The sequence below is a fragment of the Anomaloglossus baeobatrachus genome, chromosome 4, assembly GCF_048569485.1.
Source record: "Anomaloglossus baeobatrachus isolate aAnoBae1 chromosome 4, aAnoBae1.hap1, whole genome shotgun sequence".
NCBI lineage: Eukaryota > Metazoa > Chordata > Amphibia > Anura > Aromobatidae > Anomaloglossus > Anomaloglossus baeobatrachus.
Window position 1 is genome coordinate 14,772,350 of NC_134356.1, and position 20,308 is coordinate 14,792,657.

At 49.1% G+C, this 20,308-nt stretch overlaps 1 protein-coding gene across 1 annotated transcript; it reads left to right on the plus strand.

The window, feature by feature from the left end:
* The first annotated feature begins 16,548 nt into the window (after positions 1–16,548).
* On the plus strand, positions 16,549–19,417 carry LOC142302595 (E3 ubiquitin/ISG15 ligase TRIM25-like). Its single transcript, XM_075343697.1, has one exon. The coding sequence runs from the start codon at positions 16,607–16,609 to the stop codon at positions 18,374–18,376; it is 1,770 nt and encodes a 589-aa protein (XP_075199812.1). The 5' UTR covers positions 16,549–16,606; the 3' UTR covers positions 18,377–19,417.
* Positions 19,418–20,308: the final 891 nt, after the last annotated feature.

The following is a 20,308-nucleotide window of genomic DNA, read 5'->3' on the forward strand; positions in this document are numbered from 1 at the left end:
TACCGGAGCGGTATACGAAGAGCAGTCAGCACCATTGGCAGGGGCCTTTCGGATCCCGGCAAGGCTAGGAGTCGCCGTGAATTTGCCAAATCCGTTAGTGAAGGGGACGTCTGGGTCTCACAACAACCAAGTCCCGATTGAAGGCAACAGTCCAACCGTTGGAGAGAGACACCGCCACCGCCAGGGCACCAGTTTCTCAGGGCTAGCGCCTGCGGGCAAAGTAGGGCTCCTCCGGCCCATATCCAAGCCCGGGAGCGGGTTACCGGTGGGAACCCATCGCAACCATCATCATCTTAGGTGCAGGAAAAGGGACCGTCACCGTCAACTACTGGGGAAAAGCAAGTGCAGCCGTCCATGGGAACCGTCTTTCCAGCCGTGTGTTTTACCGAGAACTGTGTCATCGTCTCAGGCTGAGTGAGTACCACAGTGCAGCAGGGCACAGCGCTGCCCCCGCGTCCCTGCACCCCACCAAGCCCTGCATCACGCACCTCATCACTGGGCCCCGGGACAACTACCCCCTACCTACGGAGGGGAGAACCAACAACTTTTCTGCTCCCTGCCATCAGTCCCCGGGATCCCCATACAGAGCAGCGGTGGTGTCAACAAATCACCACAACCGTGGGTGGCGTCACGGACAATAAACTATCCCAAAAACCAATCCCCTTTCACTCACGGGCGAAGAGCGCCGCTCGAGTCCCCGGGATCCGGCCCATCGCTCGAGCCACCGAGCAGCAGCAGCAGGCCGCAGCAGCCGCAGCGGCAGCCGGACCCGAGCAGTGGGAGAGCGCGGCTTCCCCTCCTCCGCCCGCGACACTTGTTTTCTCTGCAGCGTGAACTGACATCCGGTGCGGCTTCCCGAGCTGCAGCATGTCAATGTACGCTGTGGAGCCACGAGTGTTCTCTGCAGGGAGAACAGAGAGACAGACCACAGCTGCCTGAACCCTGACTCATGTGGACAACACTCGCGGCCTCGCAGGAGAGGACTTGTTGCGTCTAGGATGTATGCACAGACCCTTAGGCTACATGCGCACGCTGCTTTTTTTCCTGCTTTTTTGCTGCTTTTTTGGCTGCAGTTTTGTCAGCAGAACTTTCTGACATCTGACTTCCCAGCAAAGTCTATGAGAAGTCAGATTTGTCATGCGCACACTGCAGTTTATTTGTCAGCGTTTTTTTTGTCAAAAGTTTGTGACAAAAAAAATGCAGCATGTTCATTCTTCCTGCGTTTTTGTCAACATTTGTCACCCATTGAAATCAATGAGGGCATCAAAAACGCAGGAAAAATGCATGCTAATCACAAGTGGTGCATTTTACCTGCCTTTTACCTGCGTTTTTGCTAGCAAAAACGCAGGTGATTTATCAGGAAGTGAGGTCAGGCAAGTGGTCCCGTCCCGTCCTCCATGTGTTCCCCGAAGTACCGCTGTCCCCAGGGGAGATGATGTGAAGGACGGGACTATCAGCAGCGGCAGCGATAGGGGGATGGACATTGGCAGCTGAAAACATTGATTTTTCCCTCTCGCTGCCGCCGCCGCTGATAGTCCCGTCCTCCACGTGTTCCCCGAAGTACCACTGTCCCCAGCGTGCACGCACAGGGGAGATGATGTGGAGGACGGGACTATCAGCAGCGGCGGCGGCAGCGAGAGGGAAAAATCAATGTTTTCAGCTGCCAACGTCCATCCCCCTCTCGCTGCCGCCGCCGCTGATAGTCCCGTCCTCCACGTGTTCCGCGAAGTACCGCTGTCCCCAGCGTGCACGCACAGGGGAGATGATGGACCCCTCTCACTGCCACCGCCGCCGCCGCTGAAAGTCCCGGGCTCCACGCTCCTGCCGGCTCCACGCTCCTGCCGGCTCCACGCTCCTGCCGGCTCCACGCAGTAGCGCGATCAGCTGAGCTGTCACTGAGGTTACTCGCGGCCACCGCTGGATTCAGCGGTGGCCGCGGGTAACCTCGGTGACAGCTCAGCTGATCGCGCGGCTGTCTTCATTAGCTGCATGGAGGTGACCGGAGCGGCGGTGTCTGCTGCTTCTCCGGTCACCTGCATGCAGCAGAGCTGGATGCGACGCTGGAGCATGCTGGATTACGCCGGACATGGAGGGTTTGTCGGGGTTAATAAATTGGTAATGAGGGAATGTGTTTGTGTTTTTTATTTCTAATAAAGGATTGTTCGGGTGTGTGTGTTTATTTACTGTAATTTACAGATTAATCATGGAAGGTGTCTCATAGATGCCTGACATGATTAATCTATGACTTATTGGCAGCTATGGGCTGCCAATAACTCCTTATTACCCCGATTTGCCAACGCACCAGGGCAAATCGGGAAGAGCCGGGTACAGTCCCAGAACTGTCGCATCTAATGGATGCGGCCATTCTGGGCGGCTGCTGACTGATATTGTTAGGCTGGGGGGCTCCCCATAACGTGGAGCTCCCCATCCTGAGAATACCAGCCTTCAGCCGTATGGCTTTATCTGGCTGGCATTAAAATTGGGGGGGACCGCACGCCAGTTTTTTTTAATTATTTATTTATTTCTAATTTTTTTTTTTTCAATTCAACAAGCTTTATGGGCTTGTTTGAACTGAAAAATACATGAATCAATTGTTGACAAAACTGCAGCCAAAAACGCACCAAAAAAGCAGCAAAAATGCACCAAAAAAGCACCTACATTTTTTGTGACATTTCCAGGCTCTCTCTGACAAGGTGCAGTTTTGGCTGCAGTTTTGGCTGCAGTTTTGGCTGCAGTTTGTGAACACGAAAAAGAAGCAGCGTGCGCATGTAGCCTTAGGTTTCCTTCTGCAATTGTGCCACAATGCATGTGTAGCACCCACGGGGCAAGGGGTTAAATACTCGTCGCCAGGCTGATGCAGGTCAGGGATGTCACAGGTGGCCCTGCCCGGTTCTGTGGCCCCAAGGCGTACAATAAAATGGGGGTAGTTGGATGGATGATGGTGGGGATGGTTGTTTGTGTCGTGTTAGCCGCCGCTGCATGGTTCCCTGCCAGGGCAGATGGTAATGAAGCTCGGGTGTTATCGCCCCCCATAGATGGAGCAGTCTCCAGGAGGATGATAGAGAGTAGTGGCCGTTGGCACCGAGGCACTGGATGACAACGCTGGCAAGGGCAGGCTTCAGAAGGGTTCAAGGTTTCTTTACTCACAGTTCCGGTTCACCTGGGAGATACCGGTCACCGCCGTGATGGGCCTCAGCTGATCTCGGATACGTTGGTGGTTAGAGCCGGTACAGTGGTCGGTGGGCCCTTCCTTCTTGCACCTTTTAGACATGGATCCCCATGGCCTGAAGCTTCTTGGGGATCCCCAGTTCTTAAGAAGGGAACTTCTGTCCTGTGTGCGGGTGCCGCGGGTCCGTGGTGGGGCCTGACTGGGATCACGACCCCGGAGTCTATGTAGCACTGCGCTCCTGGAACTGGGGTGGCCAGAGGGACCTTCAATCCCCTTGTCCTGCAGATTCTGGTGATCCAAATTGAAGTCTGTCTCACCCTAGGGTTCTAGACCCTGCACTGCACCGGTCCCGAGGGAGCAATGAAGCTCTCCCCTCAGCGACCATATTCTCCTACGTCCCACCAGAGCCACCGGGAAACCCGACTGCTCCTGTCCTCTCCTGCTGGAGATTCTCTAACTGCTGTTTTGGCTCCTGACTCCCCCTGGTGGCTGCTCCTCCCCCAGTTCCCTGTCACTAGTGGGTCGAAGCCCCCCATGTTTGAGGACTACCTTAAAACCCGACCCTAGCCGGTCCCCAGTGGGAAAGGGCAACCTGACAGTGTGTATATGGTTGTGTGTGGTGGAACCGGTGCTGACCTCCTCTGGATCCAGGATGACTACCACACCTTAAGTAAGGTGCAGTACCCTGTGGTGACTGAAGCCTCAGAGTCACCACATATGTAGGTCAGATGTGTCTAAAGGATGTGAGCATGAATCATAGTACAAGCAGTAGAGTATAGGCTACTGGCTATCTGCTCTTCTCTAGCCTGACCAGCTGCATGTACATAATCCAGGGAGGAAGATTCAACAAATTTAGGTAGTTTATTAACTGTACCTTGAGAATTGATGAGGTATAAATGTCTAGAGAAGAAGGGACTATGATGAGGGATAGAAGTAACAGGAAATCCTCTCTCCTGCTTTGAACCTTCCTTCTGCCAAATTGGCACTGTCCAGGAAGAACAGGATGTGAGGTCAGAGGATGGGAGAGGTTACAGAGAAAGAAACATGGTGGAAAATAACAAATGCATTGCAAAACATATTATTACAACAGCCACTAAATTGCAAGTAGCCACACAATACACTGAACAACAAGTATAACTGGACAGTAAAGGGATTCTCTCTGGCTGGACAAAACACTGTGCCAAGGAGAAGAAGGAAGAACCAGAACCGAGGGTACTTAGGATTTGGAGAACATAATTGTCATGCTTGATACTTAGACCTGGTTTGTTTACGTATCCAAGACTTGGCAGATGGAAATTTATTGTCCTCTAAAGTAAGACGGAATATAGGAAAATGAACTATTTAATATTTATTGCATAGCTCTCAACCATTCTGGATTCAGCAGGACTGTCCCGATTTAAAAGCTCTGTCCCATTGTCCTGCTATTCACTGTTCTTGTCCTGGCTCCTCCTCTCAGCGCAGTTCATAAATAAACTCGCTATACAGTGCAATGCATAAATTAAATTCTCCTATGATCTAACTTCCCCAGGACTAGTGAGCTCTTTGGCCATAAGCAGCAGCTCTACCATTGAGCCACTGCCTGAACGGAGAGATATAGAAGGATTTAGTAATCTTCACCTGTATAGCAGGCAGAGAAGCCAGAAGCAGAATATATATATATATATATATATATATACAGTCATATGAAAAAGTTTGGGCACCCCCTATTAATGTTAACCTTTTTTCTTTATAACAATTTGGGTTTTTGCAGCAGCTATTTCAGTTCCATATATCTAATAACTGATGGACTCAGTAATATTTCTGGATTGAAATGAGGTTTATTGTACTAACAGAAAATGTGCAATCTGCATTTAAACAAAATTTGACCGGTGCAAAAGAATTGGCACCCTTATCAATTTCTTGATTTGAAACACTCCTAACTACTTTTTACTGACATACTGAAGCACTAAATTGGTTTTCTAACCTCATTGAGCTTTGAACTTCATAGGCAGGTGTATCCAATCACGAGAAAAGGTATTTAAGGTGGCCACTTGCAAGTTGTTCTCCTATTTGAATCTCCTATGAAGAGTGGCATCATGGGCTCCTCAAAACAACTCTCAAATGATCTGAAAACAAAGATTATTCAACATAGTTGTTCAGGGGAAGTTACAAAAAGTTGTCTCAGAGATTTAAACTGTCAGTTTCCACTGTGAGGAACATAGTAAGGAAATGGAAGAACACAGGTACAGTTCTTGCTAAGCCCAGAAGTGGCAGGCCAAGAAAAATATCAGAAAGGCAGAGAAGAAGAATGGTGAGAAAAGTGAAGGACAATCCACAGACCACCTCCAAAGACCTGCAGCATCATCTTGCTGCAGATGGTGTCAATGTGCATCGGTCAAGAATACAGCGCACTTTGCACAAGGAGAAGTTGTATGGGAGAGTGATGCGAGAGAAGCCGTTTCTGCAAGCACGCCACAAACAGAGTCGCCGGAGGCATGCAAAAGCACATTTGGACAAGCCAGTTACATTTTGGAAGAAGGTCCTGTGGACTGATGAAACAAAGATTGAGTTGTTTGGTCATACAAAAAGGCGTTATGCATGGAGGCAAAAAAACACGGCATTCTAAGAAAAGCACTTGCTACCCACAGTAAAATTTGGTGGAGGTTCCATCATGCTTTGGGGCTGTGTGGCCAATGCTGCACCGGGAATCTTGTTAAAGTTGAGGGTCGCATGGATTCAACTCAGTATCAGCAGATTCTTGACAATAATGTGCAAGAATCAGTGACGAAGTTGAAGTTACGCAGGGGATGGATATTTCGGCAAGACAATGATCCAAAACACCGCCCCAAATCTACTCAGGCATTCATGCAGAGGAACAATTACAATGTTCTGGAATGGCCATCCCAGTCCCCAGACCTGAATATCATTGAACATCTGTGGGATGATGTGAAGCGGCTGTCCATGCTCGGCGACCATCAAACTTAACTGAACTGGAATTGTTTTGTAAACAGGAATGGACAAATCTACCTTCATCCAGGATCCAGGAACTCATTAAAAGCTACAGGAAGAGACTAGAGGCTGTGATTTTTGAAAAAGGAGGATATACAAAATATTAATGTCACTTTTATGTTGAGGTGCCCATACTTTTGCACCTGTCAAATTTTGTTTAAATGCGGATTGCACATTTTCTGTTATTACATTAACCTCATTTCAATCCAGAAATATTACTGGGTCCATCAGTTATTAGATATATGAAACTGAAATGGCAAAAACCCAAATTGTTATAAACAAAAAAGGTTAACATTAATAGGAGTGCCCAAACCTTTTCATATGACTGTATATATATATATGTAATTCTAATACGCTTTTTAAAAAATAATAAGCATCACAAATCGGCAAATAACATGGACATATTTGGGGAGCCTGTAATAACAATGTCCTGCACAACACAGCGATCAGGCTATGTAATAAACAGAAATGGTTCCGCACTGAACCGTGCAATACTTTACACCGAAGACCTTAGAACAGCCTCAGTCCTCCTTTTAGAAGAAATGGTAATGGGTGCGCATGGACGAGAAGAGGAGATATCCAGAACAGAAGTCCATAAAGTAGAAAACCACGGCATACACCATCCAATGTTACGAGGGGCACCCGGGGAAGCGTGCCAAGATGGTATAGAGACAGCTTCCGCCGGTCAAGGTCCACTGTGCGGTGTAGGGGACCGCTGCTATGGTTATTGAAGAGTGAGCGGGTTGCTGCTGACGATTGGCTGCTACGTCACAGACGATCTGCGTACACCGGGCCGCCCTAACCCGTGAGGGTTGTAGGGCACGGGGCTCACAGCTCGGTGTACTTGTTGCATGAGGAAGCACAGCGGTGCCCACGCACGTGTGCCCAGAGGAAAGTCACGGAAAAGTGGCACGAGGGTAGCACAGCGGTTCCCACACACGTGTGCTTCAAGAACCAGGTGAGTCCGAAGGAGTCCCAAGGAGCTCACCTAAGGCAGGAACACGGCCTACAAACAAGGTACTGCCGGGGCAGTAAGGGCAGGAACACGGCCTGCAAACAAGGTACTGCCGGAGCAGCAAAGGCAAAGCCCACAAGTAGACAAAAATGCCTGTACATCGGCGTAGCAGCACGCTGCCAGTCATCCAACAATAGAGGACGGTCGCACGCCACCATATTGGCAGGAGGAGCTTTTAAGGAGGCGCAGCTCCATCCAAGGGCGGGTGCGAGGCGGAGATGACGGCCTTGGCCCAATCAGGGTCCACGACGTCTCAGCCCGGCCATTCAGGGTTCACCTCGTCATCAAGCCGTGTGACGTCAGTGGGCGAATCAGAAGATGCCACGTAGTGCACATGCTCATCTTCCCGCCTCTGGGACATAGAAGCGTGATCCTCGGTTTCACAATGTGCAAGGATAACGGAAGTCTTGCTGCTTCCCTGAGTAGTTAAGCTCTGCACATTGCGTAGTCTCCCAGACCTTTGGGGCTGCTGAGCAAGAGGGCTCGTGGCAGGCAAGGAATGGGAGACCACATCATTCCTTGCAACAGGGAAGCCACAAGGTGTAACATTACCCCCCTGTCTAGGGCCCCCCTCCTGCCTGTGCTCGAAGGCCGCTACCAAACCCGGGGTGTGGATATGATCCTCCAAATCCCAGGATCTATGCTCCGGGCCATGACCGGCCCACTCCACGAGGTAGTACCTCCTGCCCCGTATGACTCCACCAGCTTCACTACCTCAGGGTCGTTGGACGAGGAGCCGGATTGGGCCGGCAGAGACCCCAAGAATTTATTAAGTTGTACGGGTTTCAGAAGGGACACATGAAAGGTATTGGCTATAGCCCAGCGTGGAGGGAGCTGGAGTCGGTATGCCACCGGGTTTACCTGCTCCAAGACTTTAAACGGACCCAGGTACCTAGGGGTGAACTTGGCTGCCTGTACCCGTAGGTTGATATTCTTAGAGGACAGCCACACTAGGTCACCAGGAGTGAAAGATAGTGCAGGGTGGCAGTGCTCATCAGCCGTCTTCACCATCCGGTCTTTAGCCCTCATAAGGGCCTCCTGGGTGTTATCCCAGATCTCCCGGGCCTCGGTCGCCCAATCCTCCACTCTAGGATCGGGTGACGTAATGGCATCGGGACCGGGATTCTGGGATGTTGTGCATTGTTAAGCAGGAACGGGGTCTGGCCAGAGGACTCGTGGACTGCATTATTGATGGCAAATTCGGCCCAAGGAAGGAGGTTAGCCCAGTTGTCGTGGTGCGCGGAGAAGAAGTGGCGGAGGTTAGTTACCAGGGTCTGATTGGTCCTCTCCACCAGTCCATTGGTCTCAGGATGGTAAACGGGAGATGCAAGAGCTTACAGAGTTCTCTCCAGATGTGAGACGCGAACTGGGGACCCCGGTCACTCACCACCTTGTAAGGCATGCCATACAATCTAAATACATGTCAAATGAACAAGGTGGCGAGGGCATGTGACGTCGGGAGTCGTGGGAGAGACACCAAGTGGACCATTTTAGAAAAGTGATCCGTGATGACTCACACGAGCCTGTGCCCAGCTGACTTGGGCAGATCACCCTGGAAGTCCATCCCCACCACTTCCCAGGGACGTTCCGGCACCGGAAGTGGGTGAAGAAGAAACGCAGGTCTCTGCCGGGACGGCTTATTCCGTGCACACGACATACAGGCTCCCACATACTCCTGTATGTCCTGGGCTACTTTCGGCCACCAATAATGCCTGGCCTCTAGGTCTCTGGTCCTTTTGACCCTGAAGTGACCCCCGACCTTGGAGGCATGGGCCCAGGATAGCACCTCGTTCCGTAACTCAGGGGGAACGAGGGTCTTGCCAGGTGGCACCTGGTCCAGAGAAGTGGGGGTGACCATCCTCAAGCTGTCCGGGGGTAAAATAAGACGAGGCTCCTCCTCTTCTTCCTCCAGCATGACCATACAACCCGACAAGGCATCGGCCCGTAGGTTCTTCTCACAGGCCACGTGGCGGATAATAAAGCGGAACTGGGAGAAGAACAGAGACCAATGAGCCTGCCTTGGGTTCAGGCGTTGTGCTGTCTGGAGGTATGTGAGGTTTTTATGGTCGGAAAATATCTCAAATGGATGCTTCGCACCCTCCAGGAGATGCCGCCACTCCTGAAATTCTAATTTCATCGCCAGTAACTCCCTATCCCCTATGGAGAAAAAACAAAAAAGCTAGCACTAAATGTGCACTACAGCACTAAAAATTCCAACTGTACTTATTATAAATATGAGATTTTTGGCAAACAATTGCAATTTCTTGAGCCACCCCGCCACTTCACGGCAAATCTCTGTTGGGGCAGTCCTACACTAAAATATTTTTATAAAATGTGCCATACGGCCTCACATATGAATAGTAGAACTGCTCTTAGCAGCACTCACCTGGTCTATTTCAATCCCGTACCCATGACTGAGTCATGGCTGTGGGCAGGACAGGTCCAAGCAAATGCTGCATGAAGTAAATAGCCTGTGGACAGGGCCTGATGACTGAATGTGAACAGTCACCAACCGCCAAAATCTAGACAGGTGGAATATATCCCAAATTGGGGTGCATAGCAAGGTGGGGGTCAACCACCGACCAATTCAATGAAGAAAAATCAAAAAAGCTAGCACTAAATGTGCACGACAGCACTAAAAAAAAAAAAGTCCATAAAGTAGAAAACCACGGCATACACCATCCAATGTTACGAGGGGCACCCGGGGAAGCGTGCCAAGATGGTATAGACACAGCTTTCGCCGGTCAAGGTCCACTGTGCGGTGTAGGGGACCGCTGCTATGGTTATTGAAGAGTGAGCGGGTTGCTGCTGAGGATTGGCTGCTACGTCACAGACGATCTGCGTACACCGGGCCGCCCTAACCCGTGAGATCCCCTTCCTTTTTCTGCACGAAAAAGAACCCCGGACCGGCCGGTGATATAGAGTTGCGAATGAACCCTTTCGCCAGGCTGTCCTGGATATATTTGAACATAGCCTCCGTCTCTGGAGTAGAGAGTGGATTCACTCTACCCCTAGGGGGCTCGGAGCCTGGCTTCAGGTCTATTCGGCAATCGTATGGCCGGTGGTGGGGGATAGGAGTATCTACAGCCCTCTTGGAGAAGATGTCCCTGTAAGCCTCATAAGGTGCTGGTAAATCCGACCCCTCGCTTTCCCCCGAAGACCCAACCGACCTGATGGTAGTGGGTTGTCCGGTAGTCACGAGGTGCTCCCTACAAGACCCTGCCCAGGACGAGATCTCCCCTGTTGCCCAGTTGAGTATAGGAGCATGCTGTCTCAACCAGGGGAGTCCCAGTATGATCTCAGCTGTCCCCTCTGGAAGCACCAGGAAGGACACCTGCTCATGGTGTCCTGGTGGTACGTCCATCCTGAGAGGGATGGTGATCTGGGTAATGGGATCGACAAGTAGGGACCCGTTGACTACCCGGATCCTGATTGGCTTAGGCAACAGAACCAAGGAAACTGAGTACTGAGTTGCCAGGGAGGTTGAAATGAAATTGCCATCAGCGCCAGAGTCCAAGCAAGCCAGGGTAGAGAAGACAGTAGTGCCGAACTGCAACTGGGCACTGATGGTCAACCTAGATGGAGAGGCAGCGTCTAGAGTCCCCTCTCTGGATGGAAACTAGACGCTGTCTTTTCCCGATGGTTTAGGACATCGGGTAGCTATGTGTCCCCTCTGCCCACAGGAAAAGCAGATGACAGAAGACCAAGGACCTGTGGTAGAGGAGGCCGCTTTGGGCACCTCCATTGACTCCACGGAGTAGTCTACAGAGCTGGCTGGGAGACCTGTCCGGTGGAAGATAGGGGCCAGACGCTTTTTTGGCCGGGTAGACGTGGGTGCCGAAGAGACCTTGAGCCTCCTCTCCGCCTGGCGGATATCGATGCGAGAAGCATTTTGAATCAAAGACTCTAAGGTGGCAGGCACCTCACGCGTGGCCAGTGCGTTTTTGACGAACCCTGCCAGGCCCTCCTAGAACACAGGAACAACGACCTTATCCGGCCAGTCCAGCTCTGTGGCGAGTGTTCTGAAGTGCACCGCAAAGTCCCTGACTGAAGCGGACCCTTGCCGAAGTCGTAAAAGCCGCAGTGCGGAGTCATGGGTGACTTGAGGCACGAGGAACACCATTCTCCTGGCCCTAAGATAAGCTGCAAGGTTATTCACCACCCAATCTCCACGCTCCCACAACGGGATTGGACCACTTCAGCGCTCTCCCTGTGAGCAGGGACTGGACGAAGGCTACCTTCGCCTTCTCAGTAGCATAATGAGTCGCGGACAGCTCCAAGTAGGTGGTAACCTGATTTATAAAACCACGGCAGTCGGAGCTGTCCCCGCTAAAGCGCTCTGGAAGAGCAAGGCGAGGTGACCTTCCGCCCAATACCACAGCCTGAGTAGCCGCCTGGGTGGCGACTGTCGCCAGAGCAGCCTTATCGGAGGAGGACTGCTCCACTACTGCCAACCGTGACTCCAACTGCTGCACAGAACGCAGTAACTGCTGCTGCTCTTCAGCCATAGCCAGACCTTTGGCGCAACCGTAATGTTACGAGGGGGACCCGGGGAAGCGTGCCAAGATGGTATAGAGACAGCTTCCACCGGTCAAGGCCCACTGTGCGGTGTAGGGGACCGCTGCTAAGGTTATTAAAGAGTGATTGACGATCAGCTGCTACATCACAGACGATCTGCGTACACCGGCCCGCCCTAACCAGTGAGGGTTGTATGGCACGGGGCTCACAGCTCGGTGTACTTGTTGCACGAGGAAGCACAGCGGTGCCCACGCACATGTGCCCAGAGGAAAGTCACGGAAAAGTGGCACGAGGGTAGCACAGCGGTGCCCACGCACGTGTGCTTCAAGAACCAGGTGAGTCTCAAGGAGTCCCAAGGAGCTCACCTGGGGCAGGAACACAGCCTGAAAACAAGGTACTGCCAGAGCAGCGAAGGCAAAGCCCACAAGTAGACAAAAATGCCTGTACAGCGGCATAGCAGCACACTGCCAGTCATCCAACAATAGAGGACAGTCACGCGCCACCATATTGGCAGGAGGAGCTTTTAAGGAGGCGCAGCTCCATCCAAGGGCGGGTGCGAGGCGGAGATGACGGCCTTGGCCCAATCAGGGTCCACGACGTCCCAGCCCAGCCAGTCAGGGTTCACCACATCACCAGCCTCGTCATCAAGCCGTGTGACGTCAGTGGGCGAATCAGAAGATGCCACGTAGTGCACATGCTCATCTTCCCGCCTCTGGGACATAGAAGGGGGATCCTCGGTTTCAAAATAATGTGCAAGGATAACGGAAGTCTTGCTGCTTCCCTAAGCAGTTAAGCTCTGCACATTGCGTAGTCTCCCAGACCTTTGGGGCTGCTGAGCAGGAGGGCTTGTGGTAGGCAAGGAATGGGAGACTGCTTCATTCCTTGCAACAGGAGAACCACGAGGTGCAACACTCCTGCTGCCTCTCTGAGCAGGCATCCCCTACATATTGCGCAGTCTCCCAGACCTTTGGTGCTGCTGAGCAGGAGGGCTTGTGGCAGGCAAGGAATGGGAGACCACATCATTCCTTGCAACAGGGGAGCCACGAGGTGTAACAATCCAAGATCCAAAAAGTGCTTTTATTCCATATAGCGTGCAGGTAAAGTAGCGTGGAAGAGAGAGCCGGGTGCAGGCCCCCCCAAGGACGATGGTCGTTTCACATCTTGTGACCCGTAGAAGCACACAAGGTGCGAAACGGCCGTCGTCGTCCTTGGGGGGCCTGCACCCGGCTCTCTCTTCTCCGCTATTTTACCTACACGCTATAGAAAAAAAGCACTTTTTGGATCTTGGATGGTGTATGCCGTGGTTTTCTACTTAATGAACTTCTCTTCACAGCGATCAAACTATTTATGGGGATTGGTAAATGGTGTAAAAACATGGCGTGATTGATTACTGAAAAGGTGCCTTTTATGCCGAAGTCCAAAACACCAGATCCGTTCCTGTCTTGTCAAGCTGGGAAACTCCCAAGTCTAGGGTCCATAGGAGAGGCTACCCTGGGTGAGAGAGAATCCTCACCACCTCTGTCTCTGTCTGTACCCATAACTTGTGGCAACACCCAGTTCACTCGTATCGGCCTATCTGGACTCCACATCTGCAGGAAACTTTGGGCAACAAGCTGTGATGGATCGGTATCAGATTCCTTTCCAATGACTTCAAGCTTCGCTAGTGGTGTCATTCGTTGATGGAAAACCCCTGACCGAGGCCATCTAGTTCATCACAGAGCAAGTGGAACTTCGGGTGGGAATGCTGCACTCTGAGAATCATTTCTACGTGCTACGAGGTCTGTCACATCCACTTCTACTAGGCCTGTCATGGTTTCAAATCCACTAACCTGTCTTTGACTGAAGATTTAGTGAGGTGCTCAGATGGGTTCAGTGCTGTCAAAACAAATGTCTCGTTCCTGTCCGTCCTGTCCAACCACCAGTGACTCCATCAAATCTTACGGGTCTGCCACTCGCATACTGGTCCTACGTGGACGTCTTTGACAGGAAGGAAACTGAGACATTACCACCACATAGGCCATATAATTAACCAATTGACCTATTTCTGGGTTCCTCACTTCTTTGTAGTCTCTCTCTGGTCAAGTATAAGCAATAGGGGTCTCAATTAGAATATAGTCAAGAGTAAATCTCTGCTGCCTCTTATACCGGAATTGTTCGACCGTCTCAGAGGCTCCAGAATCTTTTCCAAACTCGACCTCCATGGGACATATAATCTTGTCTGAATACGATCTGGGGACAAACGGAAGACCACCTTTAACACCCGCGACACTCACTACGAGTATCAGGTAATACTCTTACAGTCTTCCAAGAGTTTGTAAATTATATTTTCCAGGACATTCTCTACTCATGTGTGGTCATGTACCTGGAGGACAGCCTAGTGTTCTGCCCCGACCTGCTAACACATAGGTTAAATGTTCACCAGATCTTGCAGAGGCTGGTTATATTGTAGTTTATAGTAGTAGTTGTAGTTTATATTGTACTCTGTAGTGGATGGTCAACCAGTACAATGACTGACACAAGGTGGAGGCATCGCTAAATAGGTTTGAGAGGAATAAGATACTGGCTGGTTCATTCAGGCTGGTTTGGAGTCGAGAGTTTAAAAAGAGGGAGATAGAGAGTTGCAATAGTCCAGACGAGAGTGAATAAGAGCGACAGTAAGAGTTTTTGCAGAGTGAATGTTAAAAAAAGGTCAAGTTCTAGAGATGTTTTTGAGGTGGAGTTGATATGAGTGAGCGAATGATCGGATGTAGTGAGAGAAGAAGAGATCTGAGTCAAATATGACCCCAAGGCGGTGGGCGTGCTGCAGGGAATTAATGATCGAACCACACATGGAAATGGTAATATTGGATTTAGGAAGGTAAAGTACAGGGATGAAATATGAGAAGTTCAGTTTTTGGAGATTCAATTTTAGATAGAAAGAGGACATGATGTTGAAGATAGCAGATAGACGATTGTTGGTATTTTGTAATAATGCAGGGGTGATGTCAGGAGACGATGTGTACAGTTGGATGTCATCAGCATAGAGATGGTACTGGGAACTGAATCTATTGATGGTTTGTCCAATAGGTGCAGTGTATAGAGAGAACATGAGGGGGGCCTAGGACTGAACCCTGAGGAAACCCAACAGAGAGATCAAGAGGAGAGGAAGAGGAAACAGTGAAGGACACAGTGAAGGAGCAGTGAGAGAGGTAGGAGAACCAGCAGAGCGCGGTGTCCTTGAGCCCGATAGAGTAGAGCATGGTGAGAGGAGCTCGTGATCCATGATGTCGAATGCAGCAGAGAGATCCAGGAGAATCAACAGGGAACAGTGTCCTTTAGATTTAGCGGTTAGTAAATCATTACCAACTACTAAGTGCAGGTTCAGTAGAGTGTAAGGCGGGCTTTGCACGTTGCGACATCGCAAGCCGATGCTGCGATGTCGCACGCGATAGTCCCCGCCCCCGTTGCAGCAGCGATATCTTGTGATTCCTGGCGTAGCAAACATTATTGCTACGCCAGCTTCACATGCGCTCACCTGTCCTGCGACGTCGCTCTGGCCGGCGTCCCGCCTCCTTCCTAAGGGGGCGGGTCGTACAACGTCACAGCGACGTCACACGGCAGGCGGCCAATCAAAGCGGAGGGGCAGAGATGAGCAGGATGTAAATATCCCGCCCACCTTCTTCCTTCCCTATAGCCGCCGGCGGCAGGTAAGGAGATGTTCCTCGCTCCTGCGGCTTCACACACAGCGATGTGTGCTGCCGCAGGAACGAGGAACAACATCGTACCTGTCGCGGCAGTGTAATTATGAAAAAGTCGGAGCCTACACCAATGATACGATAACGACGCTTTTGCGCTCGTTAATCGTATCATCTAGGATTTACACACTACGATGTCGAAAGTGACGCCGGATGTGCGTCACTTTCAATTTGACCCCACCGACATCGCACGTGCGATGTTGCAACGTGCAAAGCCGCCCTAAGGAGCGGAAACCAGATTGTAAAGGGTCAAGAAGAGAATTATCTTAAAGATAGCAAATTAGATGGGACTGGACCAAGCATTCCAGAAGTTTAAAGAGTAAAAACAGGTCTGTAGTTCAAGGACCAGGGAAGTTTTTTTTTTAATAAAGAGTGTATGCTGGCATGTTTGAAGGAGGAGGGAAAGACACCAAATGAGAGAGAGATGTTAAATATTTTAGTTAGGTGAGTGGTGAGAGCCAGGGCAGGGGACTGAAGGTGATGGGACTGAAGGTCACTGGTGCAGGTAGTAGGGCGAGAAGATGCAAGGAGCCTGGTAACTTCTTCTTTGACTGGTTCTCACTCAGAAATCTTCTACTTGTTGGATGATAACCTGCGGCTTCTTTCCAAGGCCTTCTCTGCCCGTGAGAGCAACTACTTGATTGGCGATGAGAATTATTGGCAATTAAGCTGGCTCTGGAGGAGTAGCATTACCTACTGGAGGGGGCTGTGCATCCCGTTGTCATCTACACTGACAACAAGAAGATTTTCAGCAAAAATGCTCACATTCCCCATTGACTTCCATGATACTAGATAAACGAGAAACGAGGACCGAGCACCCGAGCAACAAATGCTAGTTAGGCATAATAAGCACCGGACTGTTCACTCATCACTACTGATAACACATCTGTATATTACAGAATTGTACAATAAGGACAGTAAGGAATAAACATTAACTACAAAAAAGAACATCAACGGGAGAGTGAAGAAATGATCATCTGATCGCAGGAGCTTACATTCTAACAGGAGCGCAAAATACAAACATGGAGAAATCTACTCCTTCCATGTTACCTATTTTTCTGTTGCCATCTAGAAGATTATATGATAATAAACTCCCAGCCACAAGATATGCAATGTCATATTTCCTGATATACGCCCCTATAACATACACTTTCAGTTTCCTTTCCTGCAATAAATGAAGCCATGGCGTCTGCTATTCTGAGTGAAGAGCTGCTCTGCTCCATCTGTCTATCCATGTATACAGATCCTGTAACCCTGAGATGTGGACACAACTTCTGCCGGGAATGTATTGATGATGCACTGAATACACAGGACGGGTCTGGAGATTATTTCTGTCCTGACTGCAGAGAGAAGTTCAACAAGCGGCCGACACTGAAGAGGAACATAACTCTGTGTAATGTAGCAGAACGTTTTATGTCTACTCAGTCTCAAGAGGGGACGATCACCGGGATCCTCTGCACTTACTGCATTCACTCTCCTATACCTGCTGTTAGATCCTGTCTACACTGTGAGGCTTCTCTGTGTGATGATCACCTGAGAGTTCACAGCAAAGGACCAGAACACGTCCTAACTGATCCCAGCACTTCTCTGGAGAACCGGAAATGTCCTGTCCATAAGAAGATCCTGGAATATTACTGCACGGAGGACGCTGCTTGTATCTGTGTGTCCTGCAGTTTGGCCGGAGAACATCGGGGACACCAGGTGGAGATGCTGGATGAGGCCTCTGAGAAGAAGAAAAAGAAACTGAGAAATGTTCTCCAGAAAATGATCACAAATAGAAAGAAGACTGAGGAAAGAATTCAGAGTCTGGAGGAGCGCAGGAGAAAAGCTCAAGATAAAGCATCTGGGGAGGTCGAGAGAGTCACTGCTGTGATTATAGACATCAGGAGACAGATGGACGATCTGGAGAAGAAGATCCTGAGTGAGATCTCCAGGCGAGGAGAGCAGGTGTCACTGTCACTGTCTGATGTGATCCAGAAGCTGGAAATAGAGAAGGACGAGCTGTCCAGGAAGATGAGGCACATCGAGGAGCTGTGTAACATGACTGATCCACTGACTGTCTTAGAAGATCCAGACCCTGAGGACTTGTGTGATCCTGAGATGGACGGAGATGATGAGGACACAGGAGGACATGATGAAGGTGATGAGGAGACAAGCGGACAAGATGGAGGTGATGAGGACACAGGGGGACATGATAAGACATATCATATAGATGTGGATGTAATTACAGGGATATTACATGCAGCTTTCTCTGATATAATAACATATCTTCAGACCATCTCACCTGAAAAAAAGAACAAAATGAGGGAACAACCCCCCAGTGCTGAAGTAGTCGGGACAGGAGGTGATCCTGAGAAGGTAATAGTTTCAGGAAAGGGAGGAATCTCTGTACAGGACCCTGCAGACATATTACTTGATGTAAACACGGCTGCTAATAATCTCCTTATATCAGACGACCTGAAAACTGCGACCTACAAACGAATAAGACAGAATCGTCCAGAAACCCTATGGAGATTCCTGTATAATCAGGTGATGAGCGGCAGGAGATTTACCTCAGGACGACATTACTGGGATGTGGAGATCAGTGGGTCCAGAAGGTGGAAGGTGGGGATGTGTTATCCCAGTATAGACCGGAGGGGGCATCAGTCCTACATTGGATATAATGACAAGTCCTGGTGTTTACATAGAGGGTTGAGGTGTAATAATGATCATTATTATACATTGATACATGACAGGAAACAGGTCCTGTTACCTCAGCGGATCACCAGTGATGGAGTCAGGGTCTGTCTGGATTATGAGGCCGGGCAGCTGTCCTTTTATGAGCTGTGTGACCCCATCAGACACTTACACACCTTCACTGCCGCCTTCTCCGAGCCCCTTCATGCTGCGTTATGTGTGTATTATGGTTCTGTAAAAATAACATGCAGCAGCTGTGAGGAGCCGTCGTCATAGAAGAAATCTACCCAGCGACTGGTGACATCACAGGGAGCAGAATATATGATTGATGGAGCATTCAGGAAGTGGGAGGAGACTCATATAGAATGTGTTTCCTTGGGGGTGTAATTATATGAACTGTTTTTATCACATCTTTTACCATTATTCTCATAAATGCATGAAAAATGACTTTTTTCAAAAATAACCACAAAATACAATAGCCTTAAGGCCTTGTTACACGCAACGACGTATCTAACGATATATCGCCGGGGTCACGGAATCCGTGACACACATGCGGCATCGTTAGCGATGTCATTGCGTGTGACACCAACGAACGGCCGTTAACGATCAAAAATACTCACCTTATCGTTGACACGCCGTTCATTTTAAAAAATAATGTTGATTGTTGCAGGATGCAGGTTGTTTGTCGTTCCCGAGGCAGCACACATCGCTACGTGTGACACCTCGGGAACGATGAACTACAGCTTACCTGCGGCCGCCGGCAATGAGGAAGGAAGGAGATGGGTGCGATGTTACAGCCGCTCATCTCCGCCCCTCCGCTTCTATTGGGCATCCGCTTAGTGACGCCGCTGTGACTGCAAGTAGCTCTCCCTGCGGTGCCGGCTGCCATCATTTGTCAGTGGAATTCCATTAGTCTCTTACAATTATAAAATAGTGGACATCTGAAATCCCAAAATACGTCTATTCATTTTTATCTTGCCAGCAAGACAATCAGCAAAATGTCAATACAATTTCATTAGGTTTATACAGAGAAAATGAAAACAAGTTCAAACGGGACTTTCCAAAAAATGACATTTCATAGAATTATGTTCTGAGATACAATAACTGTTTATGAACATTTAGCAGAAATTTAATCTTAAGCTTATCCTTTTTTCTATTACCTACAAATTAGACATTGTTACTAACCCCATAAGATAATCCAAATGTGAGTTGATTATATGATATTTTACGAAAAGTGTAAGGTCCTATGTTCACAAGTTTACAATGTTATATTAAATGAATATATACAAAGGCATTAATAAAGAGAATATATTATTACTATTATTATGACTCCCTCTTTTGCAATTTTAAACATCCTTTCGATGTCCACATCTGGGCTATAGTTTTACTTTCACGGTTTTCACAGAAGCTCTTCATACTAAAGATTATTGATTACGTCAGGGGAGAGTATAATGTTCGGAATAATTATTGAGTTCCATAGTTTCCAGTCCTTCATCGGGTTCAAAGGTCTCCATTTGCTGATACATAGTTTCCGTTATGGCAGAGTCAATCAATCTCTCAGCAAGTCCTCTAATGCATGGAATGGCGCAGCATCTGCAAACGGTAAGCACACTGGCCACAAAGGCAAGACATATTTCCAAACCATTCTTCAATCCAGGAGGTAAATATGTCGTCATATCCCGAAATTAGACAGGGCAGATCACCCATTAAAATCATTAAAAATACTTCAATCAGGAGCTAGGAAAAACAAAAAGGTCCAGCACGACATCCAAAATGTAAAATGTCTTCTTCTTTATTGATTCATATTAAAATAGGTTAAAAACCTGGATGAGGGACGCGTTTCGGAATATGCTTTCTTATTCACAGTCCTGTGAATAAGGAAGCATATTCCGAAACGCGTCCCTCATCCAGGTTTTTAACCTATTTTAATATCAATCAATAAAGAAGAAGACAGTTTACATTTTGGATGTCGTGCTGGACCTTTTTGTTTTTCCTAGTGTCATGGCCAAGATTTATTTCCGTGCACCATCTACTCGAACTTCCATGTAACTGGTAAGCTGGAATTGAGACTTTACTCTCCATTGTTTTTTTGCTTCGATCAGGAGCTGTATTATTAGGGATAAAAGTACAACGAAATCCTCTATACATCTTACATACACCTCCTCTTTCTGCTAATAACATGTCTAGTGCCATTCTATTCTGCCGAGC

Bases quoted from the DNA above. Each gene is read 5' to 3' on its own strand.
- LOC142302595 (XM_075343697.1), top strand. From the start codon at position 16,607: ATGGCGTCTGCTATTCTGAGTGAAGAGCTGCTCTGCTCCATCTGTCTA.